Below are 20,965 nucleotides of genomic sequence, written 5' to 3' on the forward strand. Positions count from 1 at the left end.
TATCATTTCTGTGATATACTTTCCAGTGGTATCATCACAACTGAATATATATTCCTTATGAGGATGTATCATTGATTTATATAATGGCAGAATTTCTGTAGTATTCTCAGTCCCGCTGTGTATCCACCCTGACATTTTGCTTCCTGCTCTTTGAGCAGAGGTCTCCATTGAACTGCTCACAGTGATGGGCAGGTCTAATTTCTGAGTTGATGCAATTGATTTAGAACTCAGTAAGGTTTCTGAGTATATCAGAAATTCCCTTCAGTGTGCATTGCTTTGAATTTATCAGCAATGAATTTCATCTGCCATCATATTGCTCAGTCTCCTGGCTTGGTTTGTCTCTCGGCCGTCAGTTTTCTCTGGTCTTGACTTAAATAACTTTGTCATCTGTAAACTTCGCCACCTCACTGCTCATCTCTTTTTCCAGATTATGAATAAATATATTTGACACCGGTTCTTGCATGGAACCTTGTGGCACCCCACACTTAGTAAAAATTAACTGTCCATCCTGCATTTTGTGTCTTTTAGCCAGTTTTTGATAAACGACAGTACTGCTTAGTTTCTTCAGTTGCCTCTTATGAGGAACTTAGACAAAGGCCTCATGAAAATATAAATAAATTGTCTGTTCTCCTTTATCCATTGTTTTATTAACACATTCAAAACATTCTAATTAGGGAGGTATGAGTTTCCTTTGCAGAAGCCATTCTGGTTGAACCCTATCATCTCATGGTCTCGTAGTTGTTTTGAAATATTTTAATACTTCCATACCGGGTAAATGGAATAAAGTTACTGGTCTGTATTTCTCTGAGTCACACTTAGTGCCTTTTTTAATGTAAGTACACATTTGCTATTGTCCAATCCTTGGATATGGCATAGAATATGCCTACATGTTGTGGGTAAGGCATCAAGAAAGGGGGAGGTTTAAAGATGGAGTGAGGTAAAGTAGGACCAATGAAGTTGGTCGCTAAGGGTACATCTACACTGCGATTTAAAAAAAAAAACAACAACCACCTTTTATACCAAGTCTCAGAGCTAACATCAGCTGACTTAGGTTTGCGGGGCTCGAGCTGCAGGGCTGTACAATTCCAGTGTAAACGTTTGGGGTCGCCAAGCCCGAATGTCTACCATGAAATTTTATAGCCCCGCAAGCCTGAGTCAGCTGACACGGGCCAGTCGCGGCCATGCCACAGGCGTTTTATTGCAGTGTAGACGTACAATAAGGGTGGATGGGGTAAGGGAGAGGTTGAAAGTGAAAAGTAAAAAGGCAGGTGTAATGGAGACTGATTGTATTTTTTGTGTGGTGAACTGAATTAATTATTCTAAAAATTGCTTACCAAGTTCATGACCAAATACCTCTTGAAACTGTTAATACTTAAAAATTGGAGCTGGAACTCCTAACACAGTATGTAAGTGAGTGGACGTATAGTTTGTTGATTCCATGTGCATCTACATGATAGGCGTTTAAGATACGGTGTGTTTGTGTGTCTGATGTCTTTTTGGTTTTTTTATTTGTTTGTTTTTCTATTTCAGTGGGTGGGATGAAATATCGGTAACCTCAGATAATGCTGTAGGGTGACAATAAGAGTTATCTTTTTGTGACAATTTCAGATCAGTTAGGTAAAGACTTAATCATATCTATTCCTCGATCAAAGATGTTACAACAGACCAAACGGCAAAGCTCTAACCTAATGCCTTTTAATGAACTTTCTAAGGTAGGAACCTATCTTCAGTGAGTAAATAGTCAGGACTTAGATAAAAAGCCTTTACATTCACCTTTATCAGTACCAGAATTCAAAGATACTTTCTTGCATTGGTTATTAACACAGTGATATTAACACAGTACAGGTGAGCAGTCTTGAGACACTTGATATAACGTAGCAGAGGGGGAAAAAACATACTTTGGAAGAGTTTTGACAAAGTCAAGGAAGACATTACAACACTTTTTTAATTTACACATGAATATATTTTAAAACTAAAGTGGATATATTCTGTTTTGTTTGCTTATTTTATCCTACATGGATTTATTTTGTTGTCAAAAATTTATACATACCTTTCGGGGAATGTGCCGTGTCTGGGGAATGTGTCATAGGTAGATAGTCTCAACTTTTGTGTATATTTTGTTTTTATTGGAGTATTTACCAGATTCTGACATCTGGAATGAGTTATCTATATTAAATATTGGGACTAGTGCTAGCACCTAATGCCAAAGCATTTGAATGGTGGAAGAGAATACTCAACAAAATAATTTTAGGGGGAAAGATAAACGAAAGGCAAATATGTTCAACCAGAAACAGGGCCTTTCCAGCTACAGAAAAGATTTACTATTTCCAGAAGTGCTAGTTGAGTTGTCAGGGTGGCCTGCACAAAGGTGAGAAAATGCAAAGCAAAGCACCTTGCTTTGAAAATGTTGCTTTTTTTTTTTTCCTTTTGTGTGTGGGAGTTTGTCTACTTAGACTTCTAAAATGAACTACAGCTCATTTTTTACATTTCAAACAGCTGGATCTTTTGATTTTCCAAATTACTGATGTCTAAACTAATTAACTAAATTATGACATTAATTAATGAGAGGCTTTGCTGTAGAGTTAACAGCACAAGTTTGTTTAACGCTATTCCCTGTGCTATAATAAATGTTCGTGCAAAACAATGGCTGTCTGCACTATGAGCTATTGGTGTGATTCCCCTGCTTGTGTACAGGTACTTGTGCTAGCCTTCATCCAGCTAGTGCGAGTATAAATACTGCAGTGTTGCCAGGGTAGCCTGGGTAGCAACAGCAGAGGCACAGCCGAGCCATGCCGAGTATAAAGCTGCCTAACCCTGTGGGTATGTACTCCACGCAGCTCCGTGGCCTTTGCTGCCACTATGCTTGCTACTGGGGCAACACTTCTTCTAATTATATTCACGCCGGCTCGACGAGAGCTAGTGGGAGTGCGTACACAAGCAGGGGAATCACATTCCTGACTCTTATTGTACATTTAGCCTAAGTAGTAACTGAAAACTGACACAATAGTTTTGAACTCAACTGAAAACTTTGAAAAGTGCTTGGGGAAATAAGTTAGTCAAAGGCAAAATAATTAAGAGAAGGCACCCATTTCTCAGTAGTTCATAAATTATTACAAATGATGGGGAAATATATATCTGGAACTAAGTATTTGACAGTGTTTTTAAATTGTAAAGAAATAAAAAAAACTCTGTACTGAAAGATCTTTTAATTAGGTTGCACCAGAGGAATAAGGCATTTTAAATTAATTAGCTAAACATTACTTCTGAATCAGAGGAACCAGGCAGGGACTGTCTTTTTGTTCTGTGTTCGTACAGTGTCTATTAGAGTAGAGTCCTGGTCTGTGACTAGGGCCTCTAGGTACTATGGTAATACAAGTAATAGGCAATGCTAGTCAGAACTGCTTGGCTGCTTATATGATTCCAGCCAACATATTTTCCTTTTGGTTCTGTAGATTTCCTTAATGAATTCTGGAATTCAGTGAAGAAGTAGGAAAATTTTGGTAGGCAAGACACAAGGAAATCCAGTATCCTAGAGATTAGAGAATGCAGACTTTTTAAAAAATCACTGTTACCTGCAATGCTGTGGCAGTATTTTGTGTACTACTATTTCTGATGAAGGCATGACTCCTGAAGGAGACACAAATGAAGGCTACACTTTTCTGGTAATAGTACAGTCTTGTAATAGTATTACTAATAGTAACAGTAATCATCTTTCAAATTTCATGCTTATGAGAATGGAACATGAGCAAAATGAAGTTCAGGGCAATGTATAGGATTGATCTACAGCCATAGAGACCTCCAGTTCCTCAGATTTGTTTAAAACATGTAAGAACTAAATACATAGGTTACTATGTCGTTACTCTTTTGCTCTTTTTGTAGGGCTCTGAAGGACTGTGTGACTGTAATTTTGAGGTATTTTTATGTTGAAAACTGGGTAGGTGTGGCAATGTACACTTAATCTCTTGCAGCAAAATAAAAAATACAAAAAAAATGTAATGACTTATAAATGTGGCTAATTGTTAGACAGTGACTTAAACAACATTTGTGTTGAATGAATGTAGATTAACGAGTTTGCTGTAGATTGTTTGAAAAGTGCTAATTGAACAAAACCATGTTCTTGAGGATGAAATTATGTATATATCAAGTTTTTTTTTCTTTCAATAGTAAGTTGCAAAGTAATAGTGAAGTGGTTCACAGTATTATATATATAAAAGTCTTCCATTGTTTTGTTATGAACATCTCTGCAGGTAAATTCAGTCATTAGAAATTTAGAATATCCAAATTCAGAAGTGTGTTCCAAAACTGAAATTGTGTAGTTTCATTCTTTCCCCAAAAATCTCATTTTCCCCACACAAGGATTTTTCATCGCTTCCCTGAGCTTTTCAAATAAAAGTTTGTTTATTTAAATAGGTTACTAATCTGCTGTTGATTTTGCTCAAGCCTAAAATTTGTTCTTAGACATTTTTATAGGAGCATAATGTTGTCTTGTCTGTCTTCAGTTTCATTGATACAATCACAAAAAATCAACCTAATTGACTTAAATGCCCAGTTTTCTAGTATGGGGAAAAGAAAGTTTGTATTTAGGTTGCTCTTTCAATAATTCAGCTCAAAACTAAGTATTCTGCTAGTGCTGGTTGAATACATTGAGTGTTCACTGGGGATGGAACTGAATTAAAATAACCAAAATCATATTCTTCATGAAGAAGTGTTCTTTTATAACTTTGTAAAGCATTTGCTTCAGAAAGATTAACTATGTACTCATATGCTGACTTCAGAGGTTTAATAGTTTGTAGTTTAATATGTTCAGTAATGACATCTTGAGAGGACTGAGTCTTAGCAATGGAAATTGCCAAGAAATCAACACTGCTCCTAGGGTTACCAGATAGCAACTGGGGGGGGAAACGGGTACAGGGTAATAGACACCTATATAAGAAAAAGTCCCAAAAAACAGGATTGTCCCTTTAAAAACTGGACGTCTGGTCACCCTAACTGCTGCTTAAATTCAGAATCCTAAATTTGCTACAAAAAACTTGCTGTTGGGGAATTTATAAAACTGCAAGTTTATCCAGTCTATCAACAGAAAGATAATGATCACATTTGCACATGCAATTTTGAGCATGTATAGGTTTTTTTCATGTTTTCATAAACAAGTTTATGAATGACCAGAAACCCTGATATGTGAAAGAAAAGAGCATTTGTATACCTTGTTAGATAAACATCTGTTTATACAAATGCAATGTTTGTGCAGCGTCACTTACTGTGTATGGGAAAATGCAAATGCACATGCACAGCATTCCAGGAGCAACTGATTCCTTGGGATCCAACAGAGAACAACAAAAGCAAGGAAATTTGCATCTTCATCTTCCTCCAAAATTTTAGACTTCATAATGATTCTAAATCACTTCGTTGCTGTGCCCTCTCATATTTTACAAACAATCCAATTGTAGTTTTACTTGTTCTTGTCCCCCCTCTTGTTCTAAGTTTTCCCTAGTTTTGAAAGTTCCTTTGAAGGCTATTCCTTAAAGGTGTGAGGTCAGTGTCTCTGATGGGAATAGGATAGACAGTAGTGATAGCTACTCGTGTGCACTCTCATGAGCTTTTCCATACCTTTGTCTACCCTCAAGTGTACTCAGTAACTTTGTGTGCAACAAATCATTTATTTTCCAAATTAATATGTATACACCAATTATTAATTTCATTTATGCTTGTGTGTGGTTGCAGATAGAAAATTACTCATTGTTTTCGTGGTAGTTGATGTGTACTGTAATATGCTACATTTATAGTTTTTAAAATATTTGTCCTTAACACAATAATGCAAAACAGATTTTAACATGAAGCATTAAAGAACTGGTTGCAGTCTTTAAGTAGACTCATTTACCAAATCTGAGATTATAGACTGAGTAGCAAATTTTAAAACTTTAGAAACTATTTTTAAAAATCCAGTCAAATCATATCGGGGAATATATAATCGTATTTAAGACATATAATTCACTATCTAATAGATTGCTAATTGTCATTAATATTTTTTTCTTCAGGTTCGATCTGTGGATGAGATGAATCATGAGTTTCAAGCTCTTGCACTAGAATCTCGGGGAATGGGAGAGGTAAATATTTGTAGGTGATTAGAAAATCCTGGAGGATTGCAAATTCTAATAAAATTTTGCTTGTTTCAATTCTTAGCTTGGTTAGTGAAGTTTTTTTGATCTGAGACAAACCAATTTTTCAGGCATCCAAAGACAACTTAGACACCACCTTAAATATTGTAAATATTAACTCCAGTATCTAAGAACTATGATAAATGGAGCTATCATGTTAACATATTGGGCTTATCAGCTGTTAAGCTTGGGGAAGAAGAGCTGGCAATGTAAAGATTGTGGAAAATTCTCTGCTGTTGCTGCTTTCTAAGAAGTTATTTCCACTGACCTAAGCCCTGGGGTGTTGGGGCTTTTGCATTATTCCTGGACCCAAAGAAAAATAACAATTATTAAACTGGCTGAAATTAGGGCAATTTATTACACCCTTAGTGGCATGGCTTCTTCAATGGACAGCCTTAGTGCTGATGGACTGGCGCATGTGCCATGTAAGGAGGAACAAAAGTTTCCTTCCAGAATGAGCAGTGCAATTTTAAAGAATTTGAAATACTCTGCTGGTTAAAAATAGCCCTTTCCTTCGCTCAAACTATAGTAACACCCACAGAGTGAGAGACTTTAAAAAGACTATTATCAAGTCTCTTAGGAAATTTAGAGAAATGCATACTGAAAGCTAGACTTCTCTACTTGCTGAGGATCTGACAGTTCTGCAGCTAACAGAGTCCATGTACATCACATTAATGAAGGACTACCTTGTCTCTTTGCTGGCATAGTGGAAGTGAAATCTGAAAAAAGATGTTGATATACAGGGTAGCTTTAGGAGGTTATAGGAATTAGGTGTAAAGATCAAATCAAAAGTGATTGGCTCATTTAGACAATCCAGTGATAAATATGAGTTATTCAAATGGTATACAGGCCACTTGATATTCCTTATTTTTTGTCCACTGTATCAAACATATCATTAGGCTTGCTATTCTCAATCTCAATAAAGATTTATCCCATCTTAAAAAGACTGAATTTATTTTGAATCGTTTTCAAGTTTTTCTAGTTAAGTCTCCAAAAGTGACTGCAGCTTCAAATTCTGATATAGAGGCAACTGAGATATTTTGCAAGTATGCACCATGTATACTGTGATGTTTGTTATGCCAGATCACTTGAAGGCAATGCAAAGAAGTATGGTTTGGCTGTTTCCCATTTGGAATATATTGAGAAAACTGAGTCAAGGCAGATGTTACCTGGGCCAGGAGGCATTCTTAAGGAGATCAAGATAAACAAAATTGTGGATACATTCGATTTTGTAATGACTTAATAACCAGTGCTATATGTAAACTGAAGCAGTCATGTTTCCTACATAGAATCATAGAATAACAGAGTTGGAAGGGACCTCTGGAGGCCATCTAGTCCAACCCCCTGCCCAGAGCAGGACAAATCCCAACTAAATCATCCCAGCGAGGGCTTTGTCAAGCCTGACCTTAAAAACTTCTAAGGAAGGGGATTCCACCACCTCCCTAGGTAACCCATTCCAGTGTTTCACCACCCTCCTAGTGAAAAAGTTTTTCCTAATATCCAACCTAAATCTCCCCCACTGCAACTTGAGACCATTACTCCTTGTCCTGTCATCTGCTATCACTGAGAATAGTCTGGATCCAATCTGCAGACACAAACTATATCAACTGCAATACATGTGATTTCAGTGCTTTGATTATACGGCTAAAAAAGTACAATATGGTTGTGTACGAACTGACACATGCTAGATTACTTTACACAAGTATTGAGTGAGAAGAAAAAGAAGATAGCTCTTTGTAAACAATTGCTTTTAAAATTAAACTGAAATATCAAATCCACAACAAATGATAGTGCATCATGCATGTAAAACAAACTTTTTAATTACTTACCTATCTGTCTTTCAAAATATTAGAGAAATGCCTTTTGACAATCAAAACAAACAATATTTCAACTTAATATGTTAGAGATAATTTTTGGGTCTGATCTTTCCAGGAAAAGCATTATTCCTTGATGAGAAATTTGAAGTTTTAGCTGGTGAGCATTTTGTTTTTCCAAGGCTGATCTATAGTCTCTAAGCACCTTACAAACGCTAATGAAATAATCCTCTCAACCACATGAGGTAGGGTACATTCCAGGTACTTTATCCTAACTTATATGAAATGTTCCAAAGGGGCTTCTACCATTTCTTCAGGAGACTATTCCACATTTCTTGCTTTCAGGAAGTTTGCTATGTTTTCCCTAGATTTTCCTTTTCTTAATTCTTTTACCCAAGTTACACATCATAGTACACCCTAGTTTTGTGGTGTGTTTTTGTTGGTTATTCCCTGAACTCCAATTTGTTTTCTTGGCACCAGACTGAACACAGTATTCCAGGTGTGGTCTCATCAGAGCTATATCAAGAGCACATTCTCTTTTATTATGTGATTCTTCTGAATGTGGGAACTAAAAAATGGTGTCAGTTTTTTATGCCAGTTGTCACTGAACACCTTGGTATAATTTGTTTACTGTTTAACCAATGAACACATCGGGAAAAGTCAAGACACTAAGGGCTTGTCTACACTTGAAACACTACAGCTGCAGCATTGCTGTAGCACTTCAGTGTAAATGCAGCCTATACTGCTGGGAAGGGTTCTTGCATTGGCACAGGTAATCCACCTCCCTGAGAGGCAGTAGCTAGTTGGACAGAAGAATTCTTCCGTCAACCTAGCGCTGTGTACACTGCGGGTTAGGTTGGCTTAACTACGCTGCTCCGATGTTGATTTTTCACACTCCTGAGTAACATAGGTGGGTCAGCCAAACTTTTTAGTGTAGACCAGGCCTAACTCTTTTGCACTTTTTGTAAAGTGTAGTGTTGTAATGCTCCTAGAACATGTGAATAGGTATACTTTTTAAAAAAATGTCCAGATAGTTTTTTCTTCCCACTTAAGACATTGTTCCTGTTATGTTCTCTTGTTCTCACATATGCGTTTTTCTGAATTGAATTTCATTTCCTGATCATATTCCTAATCCCCGTAGGTTAATTTATTTTTCTGTCTCTGCAGGGATTCAGCACTTCCCACTTCTACACTTAGCTCCAGAGCGATTGATCCAGCGGGGGGGTAGATTTAATTGGTGGGCTGTTAATTCTATCACTTGGAGTCTTTTAATGACATTTAAATGTCTTTCTGAAATATATGCTTGTGTTCAACCACAAGTTATTTGGTTAGATGCAGGAGTCACTAAGTGAAAGGCCTACTTTGCCTTTGCTTCTCTGTTATGCTGCAGAATGAATGACATGTCTGTCATAGAGGTGCATACTGCTCTTTCAGGTACCACATAAAAAGTAACAGATGGCAGTTTGTTTGGGCTGTTCATGCCCTTAGCTAATCAATAGCTAAATAACCACCTTTTTATTAGGATGAACAACATGATGTATGCTTAGCTATCAGCAATCAGGAAGAACCAGGTCAGTCCCCCCTCCTTAGGGAAGATTAAACCCTCATAACTTGGGCAGGGAAAAATCTTACCTATGTACTTCCTTTCGCTGCAGGCAAACTCAATAGTGTTGTTAAATTGTCACAACATAAATCCACCAAAATGTAGCGTCTACCTGTTGGCATTGTCCCAGACAAATTATATCTTAAATACAATTATATATTCCCCGATATGATTTGACTGGATTTTTAAAAATAGTTTCTAAAGTTCAGTTTCTAAAACTTGTTGGCATTGTCCCAGACAAATTTAGGCAACCAAAGGTAGATCTGTTTGCATCCTAAAATCAGTTGTAAAACACCTTGTCACAAGGAGCAGCAGCCATGGACCTGCTATCCTAACCATTCCTGAAATACCTCTTTAATGCCTTTCCTGCATCCTCTCTTGTGGGTAGGACTCTGCAAAAGATAAAGGTTAGTCCTCTTTTGGTTCTTGAGCAAAGTAAGCTGTCATGGGGTAAGAGGGAAGGTCCTCTCATGGATTAGTAACTGGTTAAAAGATAGGAAACAAAGGGTAGGAATAAATGGTCAGTTTTCAGAATGTAGAGAGGTAAAATAATGGTGTCCCCCAGGCATAAATAATGGTCCCAGTACTGCTCAACATATTCATAAACAATCTGGAAAAAGGGATAAACAGTGAGGTGGCAAAGTTTTGTATCAGATGCAAATTACTCAAGATAGTTAAGTCCAAAGCTGACTGCAAAGAGTTACAAAGGGATCTCACAAAACTGGGTGACTGGGCAACAAAATGGCAGATGAAATTCAGTGTTGATAAATACAAAGTAATGCACATTGAAAAACATAATCTCAACTATACATAAAAACCGATGAGGTCTAAATTAGCTGTTACCACTCAAGAAAGAGATCTTGGAGTCATTGTGAATAGTTCTCTGAAAACATCCATTCAATGTATCACTAACAGAATGTTGGATATCATTAGGAAAGGGATAGATAACAAGACAGAAAATATCATATTGCCTCTATATAAATCCATGGTATGCCCACATCTTGAATACTGCCTACAGATCTGGTTGCCTCATCTCAAAAAAGATATATTGGAATTGGGAAAGGTACAGAAAAGGGTAACACAAATGATTAGGGGGTATGGAAGAGCTATGAGCCTATGAGGAGAGATTAATAAAACTAGGACTTTACGTCTTGGGAAACAGACGACTACAGGGTATATGATAGAGGTCTACAAAATCATGACTGGTGTGGAGAAAATAAATAAGGAAGTGCTCTTTACTCCTTCTCATAACACAAGAATTAGGGGTCACCAAATGAAATTAATAGGCAGCAGATTTAAAATAACAAAAGGAAGTACTTCTTCACACAATGCCCAGTCAACCTGTGAAATCTTGGCCTTCACATCCTCCAGCAAAGATTAGACAGGGTTCAAAAAAGAACTAGATAAGTTCATGGAGAATAGGTCCTCTATAGCTATTAGCCAGGATGGGCAGGGATGCAAAATCATGCTCTGAAGTGTCCCTAGCTTCTGTTTGCCAGAAGCTGGGAATGGGTGACATGGTATGGATCACTTGATGATTACCTGTTCTGTTTATTCCCTCTGAAGAACCTGGCATTGGCCATTGTTGGAAGACAGGATACTGGACTAGATGGGCCATTGGTCTGACCCAGTATGGCTGTTCTTATGTTCTGGCTGCTCTTCTCGATGAGACACTCTACCAATAGACACTACTCCTGTGTTTTGCAGAAATCCTACACACTGTTTCAGGGATAAATAAATGTTATTCCAATCTTTCCTCGGTTGGACTTTCTGCCATACTTGTCTGACCTTCAGCTGGATAATGAAAGTTATATAGAAATAACCTCATTTGAGAGGACACAAAATAAACATGCTAGAAGTGCATGACAATTTGATGACCTGACCAGATTCTGATTTAATCTGCTCCATTCTTCCCATCAGTTTTTTGCTTTTGGTAGCTGTAATCTCAGCCAGAAAAATCTCTGAACTGAATGATCATATTCGCACTTTCTATTGGAAGTGCCACTTTTTCTATAAACAACACACACACTTTTTTTTATAGTTTTCATAAAATGGCTTTATTTCATTTCTGCCGTATCCTGGGATATCCAGAAGGAAAACAGTGGTGCCTTTACAGACATAGATACAGAGTTTAAAGCTAGATGGGACCATTAGTAGGCCATTAAATTTCACTTAGTTACCCAGTATTGAGGTATCCTGCATGGTCCTTGATGTACTTCTCCATCCTCTGAGATCTAAATAGTTCAGATCTTTACAAACTTATAGAAGACATAGTGTTTTGACCCACATGAAAATCTATGATGTGGACACCTGGTGTTTACTTTTTAAAATATACAAATAGAGAAACAGACACTTAAGCATCTTCCATTGCAGCCTTTGACAGGAAGACACTGCATACCAAAATACTATCATGAACAATAGACCCTCCTGAACACAGCTAAAAGTATGTGCTCTGTTTTTCTAGTTATTTTCCTCCCTTCATTTATGACTTTTTTAAATCCCACTGTAAGAACCAGGGATTTCAATATAAAGAATGGGGAAATGGCTTTTAAATTTAATTTAACTATTCTCCAACTAATTCTACCCACCAACTTTGTTCCAGGCTAGTAGGTTTCTGAGACATTTGAAGCCTCATTAATCCTTTAGTTACTAGAGGGGAGAAGCAACTGTCTTGACTTCAGCTTTCTGACTGCTAAAGAAGTAGACTCTCAACTACTCTTGATGTCTCATGATCTCTTCTTGTTGCCTTCCTCATGAATAGCTCCAGGGCATATCTCTGCTTCTGTTCATAGCCATTTAAATAGCTGCCTGGTTAAAATGCTGTGAATCCTGTCCATTTCTTACAGGCCCATATGTAGGGCCTTACCAAATTCATGACCACGAAATCTGGTCTTTTGTGTACTTTTACCCTATACTATAAAAATACCCTATACTACAGGATAAAAGTATACAAAAGTACAGTGTTTCTCAAACTGGAGGTCCTGACCCAAAAAGGGGTCACAAGGCTAGTGTAGCAGGGGGTCATGGTATTGCCACCCTTACTTCTGTGCTGCTGCTGGCAACAGCGCTGCTTTCAGAGCTAGGCATCTGGTCAGCACCAGCTGCTGTCCAGCCCCCAGCTCTGAAGGCAGCGCAGAACTAATGGTGGCAATACTGTGATCTCCTCTAGGTACTATCTGCAGACTAGGCGAAATAATGTTGCATCAGATTATATTTGTCATATTTTTTTCCACTTCCAGAAGGCCTAGAAACTTGTTTTAAATGGATGGTTAAATTCTGCAGAATTAGGTTGTTAATCTCCTTTCAAAAGTTTTCTTACTTTCCACTAACAAATTGATTTTTTTAAAATAAATGCTGGGTTACAATTTTTCAGTGTGCACAAAAATTACAATCCAATGAAAACTGTATTAATTGTTTGCGAGGATTTAGATGTACACCACAGTGGCAGAGTTGGTAAACCTAGTTATATTGCCACTGATGTTTACAGTTATAAAACTAGATATAAAAAGATTGGTGACTTAGGAATGTTTTTGATGAAGTTAAACGCAGTGCCTGCTTTCTGTAATCACACTAAAACTGGTTTTGTTCCAAGACAGAACAGAATATGAGATTCTAAATCTGAAATGGCTTCAGTTTTTCTACCTTAGAAGTAGTAACTTGAGCAAACTCTATTGCTGAGGGGAATGACTGAGATTTGGAACCTTTAATCTGTAGGTCACTGGGTCAAACATGGCAGGGTTTGTAGTAAGCTAGAGGTAGCTGAACTGCCATCATGCGGATAGTTACTATCTGAAGTTTGTGGACTCGGTCCATTTCCAAGTTGACACAACCATGTCATGAAAACTACCTCTGGATTTTGTATTCTTGTTAGTTGTCTAGGCTGAAAGGCCAAGATTTTGAATCATGATGGAAAATGGAGTGGCTTCTCACCTTTAGAGATGCAACCTACCAGGTGATGGTTGAAGAACATCAGGGCATTAGCATGGGAAAGCTTGCATAGTTACTGTTCATTCTCTGTGTGTTCTGTGTAACTAGTACCTGAGTCTTAGGTTGTCAGTTGGGCTCCTTTCATGAGAAATTAATTAGACACTATTTTTCACTCTTTAACTGTTTAAATGTAATTTGTTTCCTTCTGTACAGTTAATATCTATAGAATCTCTAAATATCTAGAATTTTTTTGTTTCATTGATGGAGTATATCCCCCTTAGTTGTGCTGTTAATATTTTTGGCTATTTATAAGAACTATTGGTTAATTTTTGGCTATTTTAAATGAAGTAACTTCCCCTCTTAAATAGCTGTTACCTGCCAAAAAGTTTTGGGAACCTGATGATTCAGCAAAAGATGGACAAAAAGGGATATTCCTTGGTGATGAGTGGAGAGAGACTGCATGGGGAACTCCTCGTAAGTGATTGTAATATGCATTTAAAGATGATTCCTGTTAATTTATCTGAAAGTAATAGTTTTATAAAACCCTAGATATGCCTTACATTTTAAATTGTTTTCCCTCATGTTAATTCTGAGAAATCTATCACTGAACAAATGACAATGGTATGCTAGTAACACTCAAAACTGGGATACAAGATTTTTTTAAAAAATAAATGTATTCAGTTATAACTGTTAAAAATAAAACTGGCTTTGTATTTAATTGCCATATTCTGGTCTTGCTTAATATGTTCCCCTTTATGAAATGCTAACAACTTTGCAAGTTATACTGTAAAGTACAGATTAGTAATTTTTTATTTATTTTTTTTTTAAACAGACCATTCTATGTCTCAGCCTATTATGGTACAGAGAAAGCCTGGACAGGGTTTTCATGGAAACAGTGAAGTAAATGCTGTATTGTCTCCTCGATCAGAAAGTGGTGGCCTTGGAGTGAGCATGGTAGAATATGTGTTAAGTTCCTCTCCAGCAGATAAATTGGATTCCCGGTTTAGGAAAGGAGCTTTTGTAAGTAATCTAATGCTTTAAGCTTGCATAGTTACTTACAGCAGTGCTATGAATTCTTGTACATGGTTATGTTTTTCTATTACATTTTTCCATTTCTCTTCTGTCCTTCCCTTCAGCTGAGAAATGTGTAGTTCTTACCCACCACTTTTCCTTAGTTGGAAGATCCTAACATGAAGGGGTTAGGGAGAAACATTTGGGGAGTTCTTGGCCTTGAATAAGTTTCTCAGGAAAATTATTGCATTTATTTACCAATCACCTTCAAATCCAGGCAGAAAAATAGGTACTATGCAAATCACTGGTGAGCTGTAAAAGCTCTTAATAACTATATTTAAAGCAAAATACAAAATGGCCTTTGGGCTAGAGCTTCATATTATTTGTGTTCTTAAAAACACTTCTTTAATTTTTTTAATAGTATATTGTTATCTAATTTGTGGTGTTACTGCTTTACCAGCACCGCTATAGTTAAGGTTGAGTTAACTTTTCCATTATAAATTCTGACAACGCCCTTTTATGTTTTAACAATTAGTAATTGCATGTGGTTGAAACTTCATAAACAAGTTACGTACCAAATGCAATTTCATTTAGAACAAAATGTCTGTATTTTTTACATGCACTATAGTGTAGAATTAGGTCATCTTACGGTGCTCCTTTTGTGTTCTGTTAAATATTCAGAATCAAACAGATTCTTTTTCCTCAGGGCACTAGAGATGCTGAAACAGATGGACCTGAGAAAGGAGATCAGAAAGGAAAGGCTTCTCCATTTGAGGAGGACAAAAACAGAGATCTTAAACAAGGAGATGATGAGGATGTTACTAAAATAAATGTCAGAGGTTTGCCAAATGGAATGGATGCCGATTGCAAAGATTTTAAGTAAGCTTTTAACTGTTTCTCAAGAAGACAAGCATATCTCTTTAGGGATACTTGGAGTTCTTGTTTGTGTGTCAAATTCAAACATTTATTCAGCTGTAGATTGATTCTTTTATCTCTCATCCTCCCCCTCCTGCTGTGCCACATGTTACTTACAATTTCATTAGCCCATGTGTCATTTTTCATGAGAGAGAAAAGTTCATCTTAACTAAATAAACCTACTAGTTCTTCTAAAGAAATTACTACCTGCAAAAGGCAGTGTGTAACACATGTTAAAGGGGGCTTTAAGATTTTATTCTATTAATAAATCATGAACTAAATTACTTCCTGTGACTTTTTTTTCTTCTTAAACTTCATAACTTTCACATCTGGCTCATGTGTTAAGGAGTTAGTCCTGCACAATTTTAATGTAACCTCTAATTTTGCTATGAAGCAGTGCATCCTCCCACTGCATAACCTGTTGGAACCCCAATTCCGTTTCCCCACACAATTCATCCTCTATTTGACCAGCACGATATGATTCAGCTCCCTTCTCAGCCGGTCAGTACCATTCTGAATGCTGACGAGATTAACATTTATTCAGGTTTTTTTGTTTTAAAAGGACAAGGTCCAAGCTTGGGATTTGAACCTTGATCCCACTCATAACAGCCCAGTCAGCTGTCACAAGCAGCCACCCTATTTTATCTAATCTTTAATTAAACCTTTGGTACCTTACAAATACCAGATTAATCACCTTGGAATCTAAATACCTATCTAATGTATCCTTGATAATTGACATGATCATTGACAAACCAGAAAACTGCTGTTCAGACTGCTGCTTATAAGTTCATTTTAATATGGATGGGAGAATGGGAGGTACAAAACTTGAGTTAAAGATTATCATCTTTAACTCTTAATATTCTTTCTTTTCTTGGTCTAAAATTGAACCTATATATTTAAATGTTTGTTTGATTTTTACTTTTATTTTTTAAATTTAGGAAGGTAAGGAAATGCATATTTGACCCATTTCTGGTCTTTTGGATAAATACATGATTGCCCATATTAAAAACAAAGAAAATAACTAACAAACATGTTAATTATGCCAAAAGTGAAATCCTCAACATATTGTGTATCAGAAAAGCTACAGTCACTCCTTTGGAATGCATGCTACCATATCAAAAATAAAACATATTTCATTCATTTTACTAAATTGTCTACTGCATATGCAGAGTAGATTAATTTTAATCTGTTCTGTTATTTTTATTTAAATATCAAAAGCAATGACAATATTAAAAAAAATAAATGCTTTCCAAATTATTTTTTTTAGAAATGACTTTTTTTTTTGCATAAGTGCAGAAAAGCATCCAAACCCAGTAAACCTCTCAAGAAATAATAGAGAAGGCTATCTAATTAAGTGGCCAATTAGAAGCAGAGTTACGAATCCCTGCAAATAGAAGTTTATAATTGAACTATTGACACAACTTTAACTATAGCAACACAACAGCACCACTATAAGGAGCAAACCTATCCTAACTAAATATATATTTTTTTTAAAATATTTGTCCTATTCTTCCTGTATCTCTTGACATTTATATTAAAACAGTATTTTGAATTAACTTGTGGTATGGGTTTTCTTCCTATATAATTCTTATTTATAAGTGAAATGGATATTGAAATAACTAATGCATGAAACTTTAGTTTCTTTGGTTCCTAGCTTGTGTCACAGGCAAAGAAAAAGCAGTGCTAAATGGTTTTTAATGCATAATTTAGGTTTGGAGCCAGGGTGGGTTACTAGGTGACAAAAGTTCCCTGCCATAGTGTTCCTCTTTGTCACCGTCAAAGCACTAGAGTGGCTGTATGTGCTCTGGATTGAATCAGTTTGTTAAAAGTGACAGGTTTTATGGTGTTTTCTTTCCCGCAACAAAAGACTGACTTCTGATTTTTGATACTGGACAGTTCAGAGTTATGTCTGCAGATTTGCTGGAGGCACCCATGCCTTCATTTCAGTGAGAGAGATTTAAGCCTGCTGCAGAGATGAGAGAAGTAGGACTGACATAACACTTCCCATTTGGGAAGTGGAGTCTGATACCTACCAACCTTTGACAGCACACTAGGGTGCTTTTACTGTATAGTAACATGGTCCATATGGCCAGGTAGTACACTACATGCCAACGTGCTGTAGATTTACACCCCAGCTTGCCAGGCATTGACTTGCCATCTAGCCAAGCCCTTACAGGTGATTGGCAGTTCACTTCATTTCATTCATAAGAGTCTGGAAGTATTTTTCAGTGGGGTTTATAATGCAAGTAAACTGGTAAAGCTAAAGATGTGCTTTTTCCTAGCTCATCATTCTATGCCTGTTAAACTGCTTATGGTGAATCTTCTTTCTCTCAGTTATATTTGTAAACTTTTTCATGTTTAAAGATCCTCCTTCAACAGATTGTAATACGCTTTGTCCATTATTGATTTATTTGTCAAGGCTGTAAGAGGCTCTCTTTTAATTTCTTCTGTGCAGTCGTACTCCTGGAAGCCGACAAGCCTCTCCAACAGAAGTAGCTGAGCGCCTGGGTCCTAACCCTAACTCCACAGAAGGATTAGGTCCACTTCCCAATCCTACCGCCCACAAACCTCTGGTAGAAGACTTTTCAAACTCAGAAACTCAGAATCTGGATGCCATGGAACAAGTTGGTCTTGATTCGTTACAGTTTGACTATCCTGGCAATCAGGTACAAATGGACTCCTCAGGAGCTACTGTTGGACTTTTTGACTACAGTTCTCAGCAGCAGGTTAGTGCTGTTCTTACAGAACTGATGGGAATGTGTTTAAAATATTCTGTGATTTGAAGATGTTGCAATTTGTTCTTTCTAATTAACTATTTAAGCATAAAATTTTGATGTATTTCACCTTATTAAACTCCTATACTTGAGAGAGAGTAGGATGGAAACAAATAAATGTACTTACATTTCCATGTAATGTACGTTGTGCAGTTTCCCAACCTATGTCAGAAGAGTATTTGGTTTATAGTATTTTATATGTAAATTCTAAACTTTAAGCATAACTCGCATCTTTAAATTGAAAACTTAAATGTTTGCTATTTCATAGCTTTTCCAGAGAACTAATGCGCTAACTGTCCAGCAGTTAACAGCAGCCCAGCAGCAACAGTACGCATTGGCTGCAGCTCAGCAGCCACACATAGGTGAGATTTTTATAATGCATAAATACTTTAGATGTCAGCGACAAAAAGCTGACAAATGTATTGTTTTGCTACACTACTTTCAGTTTACTAAACATCAAATCTAATCCAAGTTTGCTGATTTATGGTGTTCTAACTAGTTAATAAATAGTAGATAGTATATGCATATATGCACTGGAAAGAGAAATATTAGTGATCATTTTGAAGAGCTGCTGTGTCAGATTGTTCCTACTCTATATAACAGTTTCTAAAATTGCGTTTTCTGTTTTGTTTCCTCCACCTAAATATTTGCCACTACACTTGTGTTCAAATGACTGAAAATTAGTTTTGCTTATGTAGAACTGTATATTGAAAATATGGATGACTAAAAATGGGAAGTACGCTTATTTTAATGCCACAAAGTAAGTGTAAGTGAAGCAATTCATTCATTTGTAAAATGGGATAATACTTAATATACCTCCCAGAGGTGTTGAGGTTAAATTAATATTTGTAATAGCCCATTGAGATCCTCCAGTAAAAGGCACTATAGAGTGCAAAATAGCTTTTATTGTGTTGATTAACTTCATTCCTTCATATATAGCTGCTTATCCTAGAGGTGCCCTGGCAATTGTCTAGTTAAAGTAGTGTTGAATTTTGTATTTAAAGCAGGGCTAAAATCCTTGTAAGACTTCAGTGTTTGAATTTAGTCTACACATTTCTTATGAATCCTGAGGTTTTTTGGACTCTTATCTGAGTTGCTGCAAAGACCAAATTTTACACACCAACACTTCAGTAAAGTCTTAAGGAAAAGATAGGTTTGTTTTTTAAATTTTTACAGCTTAGCAGAAGTTATTCACTGAGTCCTGTTTTGTGAGGAGCTCTGTGCTAAACATCCCCTGGTTCAATGAAACAGCAGTGCCTTCGAGAGCCCTTGGTGCATTGATATCTTAGCAAGAAGACATTCTTCTCCCTTGATGCTACTGCCTGAGTGCTCTCAGGAGTCAAGGTAGCAGCAGCAACTACAGGAAAGCCGAGTTGTCTTTGTGGAGGCATCAAGACACAAAAGGGCTCCTCAAGGGTTACTGCTTCAATGAGCTGAGACAGCCCAACATGGGAGCCCCTCAAGTTGAGATACTTTGGTGAAGGTGTAGTGGATTCCAACTCCTGTACTCCCCTCACTTTCATCCTCCTTCACCACCTTGCATGTTCATTTTCATCATCTGAGTCAGATGCCACCAGCAGAAAGTTGATTTTCTCTTTTGGTAGTTTGGGTTCTGAAGTTTCCACATCCGAGTGTTGCTCTTTTAAGACTTCTAAAAGCATGCTTCACACCTTGTTCCTCTCAGATCTTGGACAGCACTTCAGATTCTTAAACCTTGGGTTGAGCGCTGTAGTTATTTTTAGAAATTTCACATCGGTACCTTCTTTGCGTTTTGTCAAATCTGCTATGAAAGTGTTCTTAAGACAAACATGTGCTGGGTCATCATCCGAGACTGCTATAACATGAAATATATGCAGAATGAGGGTAAAACAGAGCAGGAGACATACAATTCTCCCCTCAAGGAGTAGAGTCACAGATTTAATTGACACATTATTTTTTTAACGAGCATCAGCCGCATGGAAGTACGTCCTCTGGAATGGTGACCAAAGTATGAAGGGGCATATGAATGTTTAGCATATCTGGCATGTAAATACCTTGCAATGCCGGCTACAACAGTGCCATGCAAATGCCTGTTCTCACTTTCAGGTGACACTGTAAATAAGAAGCAGGCAGCAGTATCTCCTGTCAGTGTCGACAAACTTGTTTGTCTTAGCAGTTGGCAGAATAAGAAGTAAGACTGAGTGGACTTGTAGGCTCTAAAGTTTTACACTGTTTTGTTTTTGAGTGCAGTTATGTAACCAAAAAAAAAAAAAATATGCATTTGTAAGTTACACTTTCTCGATTGCACTTCAGTACTTGTATGAGGTGAATTGAAAAATACTATTTCTTTTGTTTATCATTTTTACAGTACATATATTTGTAATCAAAAATAATATGAAGTGAGCACTGTGTACTTTGTAGTCTGTGTTGTAATTTAAATCAATATTGAAAATGTAAGAAAACATCCAAAAGTATTAAATAAATTTCAGGTGGTATTCTACTGTTATAAGTGTGATTAATTTTTTTTTAATCACAATTAATTTTTTTTAGTTACTCATGTGAGTTAACGGTGATTAATTGACAGCCCTAAATCCGAATATATTTTTTGAGATTGGACAACCAGAACTGTGTGGTGTATTCAAGGTGTGGGCATACAATAGATTTATATAGAAAATATCTTAATGCCGCTGTCTTATTATCTATCCTTTTTCGTAATGATTCCTAATATTCTGTTAGTTTTTTGACTACCATTGCAAAATGAGTGAATGGTTTCAGAGAACTGTAAGC

General features: G+C 36.7%; 1 protein-coding gene across 18 annotated transcripts in view; it reads left to right on the top strand.

Annotated features, from left to right (window-relative positions):
- Positions 1-20,965, top strand: part of PUM2 (pumilio RNA binding family member 2) — a 106,193-nt gene that overhangs the window by 31,686 nt on the left and 53,542 nt on the right. For all 18 annotated transcript variants that reach the window (XR_006289347.1, XM_043542212.1, XM_037894011.2 and 15 more), the window contains 6 exons: positions 6,036-6,104; positions 13,868-13,973; positions 14,332-14,519; positions 15,217-15,389; positions 17,881-18,151; positions 18,468-18,561. Coding sequence is in view for 17 of the 18 variants with exons in the window: in XM_043542212.1 (XP_043398147.1) it covers positions 6,036-6,104; positions 13,868-13,973; positions 14,332-14,519; positions 15,217-15,389; positions 17,881-18,151; positions 18,468-18,561 (901 nt within the window). In the remaining variant the exon portion in view is untranslated. The remainder of the gene's footprint in view (positions 1-6,035; positions 6,105-13,867; positions 13,974-14,331; positions 14,520-15,216; positions 15,390-17,880; positions 18,152-18,467; positions 18,562-20,965) is intronic.

Source organism: Chelonia mydas, chromosome 3 (assembly GCF_015237465.2).
Source record: "Chelonia mydas isolate rCheMyd1 chromosome 3, rCheMyd1.pri.v2, whole genome shotgun sequence".
Taxonomy (NCBI): Eukaryota; Metazoa; Chordata; order Testudines; family Cheloniidae; genus Chelonia; species Chelonia mydas.